The sequence below is a fragment of the Protobothrops mucrosquamatus genome, unplaced genomic scaffold, assembly GCF_001527695.2.
Source record: "Protobothrops mucrosquamatus isolate PMUCROS unplaced genomic scaffold, P.Mucros_1.0 scaffold5699, whole genome shotgun sequence".
NCBI lineage: Eukaryota > Metazoa > Chordata > Lepidosauria > Squamata > Viperidae > Protobothrops > Protobothrops mucrosquamatus.
In genome coordinates, this window is record NW_015391550.1 from 54,497 (window position 1) to 58,927 (window position 4,431).

Sequence of the window (4,431 nt, forward strand, 5' to 3'; positions counted from 1 at the left end):
GTGGTGGGCTAAACCCACGTGCTACATCGGGGGAAAAAACTAACCAAGATTAATATTAATTAAATTTGAACATTGGACAAATGTCGTTGCTGAACCTTTCATTTACCTGGTATAGTGTTAATTCCACCCCCCCAGCAAATTGTATTATGAATGCCATAATTTTGATTCCGCATCTAATAAAGTACCGTTTTCAAACAAGATATTTTATACATTATCATGATTTTTTTTTAATAGAGAGGGACATAAAGGACACATTTTCTCAGGAGTCTATTTCTGAAATTGAAATTATTTTGTTTTTGTAGCTGCAAGCACAAAGAGAGAAAATAAGAAAGAAGAGCGAGTTGTTGTAATGGCAACCGCAGGTAAATTCTTTTCAGAGAATTCATTTCCTCCCTGTCTTTCTGCAGGCTTGTTCTGAATTAGAAATGGCAGAATTGTTGCAAAGGTGGGAGAATTAGATAGACGATAATCAACAACAGCTCTGTAGGAAAATTGTGATTCCCTTTGACATTGCAAGCAGACTGTAACTATTTTTCTACAGCTGCTTATCGCTCTCTTTAATTCTTCTCTGGTAGTCATTCGAGGCCATTTAGGGATTTGGGGTGACTTTCCCATGAGCAGAAACAAAACTTATTCTACCAAATTGATTATAGGATTACTTAGTGTATGATTAAGTAGCCAATAAGAAATATGCAGCCAGATTTACAAAATATTTTGCTTCGCTGACCTACTTTAATGGTCTCAGTTAATTCTGGTTTTATATAGGCACTTTTGTGTTTGTGAGTGTATGTTTGTGTGTACGAATTAAATAGATAAAAATAGACAGATGGACAGACAGACGTATGATAAGACAAGATCCGATATGTAAATGGTAAAAACCAACTAGAGAACATACACAAAACCATCAACAACATCTTCAGTGGTATAAAATTCACAAGGGAAGGAGAAAACAATAGCACTTAGACTTATATACTTCTTCATAGTGCTTTACAACCAGTGGTGGGATTCAGCCAGTTCGCACCGGTTCAGTAGAACCGGTAGCTAAATTTTGCTGCGTTCAGAGAACCGGCTTCATGCACAGTGCTTCCCGAAGTCCAGTCTAGGCCTCGGAGGTCATGAGGAGGCCTCCCAGGCCTAGAATGGTCTGCCGGAAGTGCATGGATACCACTTCCGGAAGTCCGATCTAGGCCTGGGAGACCTGGAAGAGGCCTTCCAGGCCTAGAACAACCCACCGGAAGTGCATGGATGCCACTTACGAAAGTCCTTTCTAGGTCTTGGAGGCCTGACAGAGGCCTCCCAGGCCTAGAATGGCCTGCCGGAAGTGCATGAATGCCACTTCCGGAAGTCCATTCTAGGCCTTGGAGGCTCAGGCTTGCATCCAAAAAGAGAACCGGTTGTTCAGGTATTTGAATCCCACCACTGTTTACAACCCTCTTTAGAGTCAGTATATTGCCCCCAACAATCTCAGTCCTCATTTTATTGACCTTGGAAGGATGGAAGGCTAAGCCAAACTTAAGCCAGTCAGAATTGAACTGCCAAACTGCTGGAGGAGGAATGTCAAAGTAAAGCAAACAATGTTTCATGGCCATAGTGCAAAACCTTATCTACGTGCATGCTGACATTGCATGCTTGCCCCAAATGGGTGCAAAGGTGAATATGAGCCAGTGGCCCGAGTGTCTGATTTTTGATCACATGACCCAGGAGATGCTTCAATGGTCATGTGAAAAATGGTCATAAGTCACTTTTTTCAGTGCCGTTATAACTTGGAACGGTCACTAAATGAATGGTTGCAAATCAAGGACTATATGTATTTTTCCTTTTTCAGAGCTCCCTGCAAAATTGGTTGATCTGGCAGCAATGAACCTGACGGAGATGGTGAATGGCATGCTAAACACCGCTCTCAGAGGTAGTTTGACTACTTTTTTCTCTTTGATAAATCACATTCAACCAGCAGACAAAGAAATAGGAAAAAGAGAAATGCATATGAAGTGAAGCCATTGGCCCAAAACCTGCTCTAACCTCTTGTCCTTACCAAGAAAATATAGCTATAACAATAGCACTTAGACTTATATAACGCTTTACAGCCCTCTCTAAGCGGTTTACAGAGTCAACATCTTGACCCCAACGATCTGGGTCCTCATTTTACCCACCTCGGAAGGATGAAAGGCTGAGTCAACCTTGAGTTGGTCAGAATCGAACTCCCGTCAGTGGGCAGAGTTAGCCTGCAATACTGCATTCTAACCACTGCGCCACCACGGCTTCTATATAATGTAGACCAACTTCCAAATGAATGTAAAATAACTCTGTTATGTTTTGACATTTCAAAGTCAGAAATCTGATGGCCTCACTGGGAACATGACAATATTTAAAGAGTGCATGTACTGCACCTGCAAGCCCCAGAAATATTTATTTGCAAGTATCTTTGTGTTCCACATGTCTCCCTCAAATCTATCCCAGGTCTGAGTCCTACCTGCCAATTATCCATCTCTTTCTGGGCTGCTGACATGGCAGTGTCTTTATTATCTAGTCATCAGGGATTCCAGAGAATAAATTTTATCAGAACCTTGGGGAGTGAAATGTATTATGGATTCCCATGGTGCCTAAATATTCACAAGTCATTTTAGTAACCCTGCATAAGAGGGATAGAAAATTAGTTTCCATGAGACTCTGTTAATTATGAGCAGGGTGATTGTTTTTAAATTGTATTCCCACAGGAACTAAAGAATTCTTCTCTTTGCTAAGCATTGTATCTTACAGTTCATATGCCTTCCACAAAGTGTCCATTGTCCTCTACAACAGTAAGTTAATGATAATTGGGACCTGATAGAGTTTTTGCTTCTTTGCATGTTTGTTTATATCCTGTCTTTATTATTTTTATAAGTAATTCAAAGTGGTAAAATACCTAATACTTCTTCCTCCTCCAATTATCCCTATGATAACAAATCCGTGAAGCGAGTTGGGCTGGCCCAAAGTCATTCAGTTGGCTTTTATATCTAAGGTAGGGCTAGAACTCACTGTCTCCTGGTGATTGGGCCAAAGTCACCCAGCTGGCTTTCATGCCTATTGTGGGACTAGAACTCACCGTCTCCTAGTGATTGGTCCAAAGTCACACACCTGGCTTTCATACTTAAGATGGGACAGTGTCCTGATGATTGGCCCAAAGTCACCCAGTTGGCTTTCATGTCTAAGGCAGTACTAGAACCCACTGTCTACTGTTGATTGGCTCAAATTCACCCAGCTAGCTTTCATGCTTAAAGTGGGACTAGAACTCACAGTTTCCTGGTTTCTAATCCAACACCTTAACCAAACTGGCTCTCTTCTTCTTTTGGTGGATAAGATTTTATGTTCCATAATATTTTTTTCTTTGCAGTATCCAGCTTAAGGAACATAGATCCTACCAAGTTCTCCACACGGTACTGCTATTGCTTAAACAACAGGACTAATGACTTAACAGGCAAGTTATGGAATAGGAGAAGTTCAAAAGAGATGTAATTTTTCAGTCTTCAGTTTCATACAGGCAATATATTGGCACTAAGAAGTGAAAAAGTAAAAAAGAGAACATTCTTCCTAATTGTTTCTTTTGTCTTATAACCTCAGTGAGGTGTTGGCATTTTTTCTTGTTAAGAATAGAATATAGATTTCCATAAACAATATATATGAACATTAAAGTTATTAGTATTTGATTAACTGAAGTCACTCAAAAATCATCATTACCATATTTTCTCCATACAAAATAGATTTTCAAATGATCCCTTGGGGGAAAAAAACTTGAAGCAATAATTTATTAGAAGATCTCATATGTCAGTATAGCCCTACCCTGAGCTTAGGAGATCCGGTTTATAGCCTGCTATGAAAGAAATTAAAAAGAGAAAAAGTACGGTACAGCTGGGATTTACTTCCAACAAAGGAATACCACACGTTTAAACAGCCTTGAAAACTTAAAACAGGTAGCAAATTCTGAATCTTGTAAAATAGCCTTTGTGTTCAGTGATCCCACAACAGTTTATATTCCAAGGTGAAAGTTGCAGGCTTAGTCGATAGGTTTTATGCAAACCTATTTATTGCAACTTGTCTTTTAGGTTTTTGAATCCACACTTTCTCTGCTTTGACATTGGAAAGAAAACTGGAATTCTTGAGGGTCTCTGAACCTCTGCAGATGTTTGCTTGCAGATGTTTCATTATCTAACTTAGTAAATATGAGCCAGCCGTGTGCTGCAGCTGCCAAAAAAGCCAACTCAGTGCTGGGCTGCATTAACAGAGGGATAGAATCAAGATCACGTGAAGTATTAATACCACTTTACAATGCCTTGGTAAGGCCACACTTGGAATACTGCATCCAGTTTTGGTCACCACGATGTAAAAAAGATGCTGAGACTCTAGAAAGAGTACAGAGAAGAGCAACAAAGATGATTAGGGGACTGGAGGCTAAAA

General features: G+C 39.9%; 1 protein-coding gene across 1 annotated transcript in view; it reads left to right on the plus strand.

Annotated features, from left to right (window-relative positions):
- Positions 1-349: 349 nt before the first annotated feature.
- The window catches only part of HHLA1 (HERV-H LTR-associating 1), a 31,389-nt gene continuing 27,307 nt past the window's right edge, over positions 350-4,431 (plus strand). The window contains exons 1-4 of the mRNA XM_015829252.1: positions 350-362; positions 1,826-1,906; positions 2,715-2,798; positions 3,371-3,454. Coding sequence (XP_015684738.1) covers positions 350-362; positions 1,826-1,906; positions 2,715-2,798; positions 3,371-3,454 — 262 coding nt within the window. The remainder of the gene's footprint in view (positions 363-1,825; positions 1,907-2,714; positions 2,799-3,370; positions 3,455-4,431) is intronic.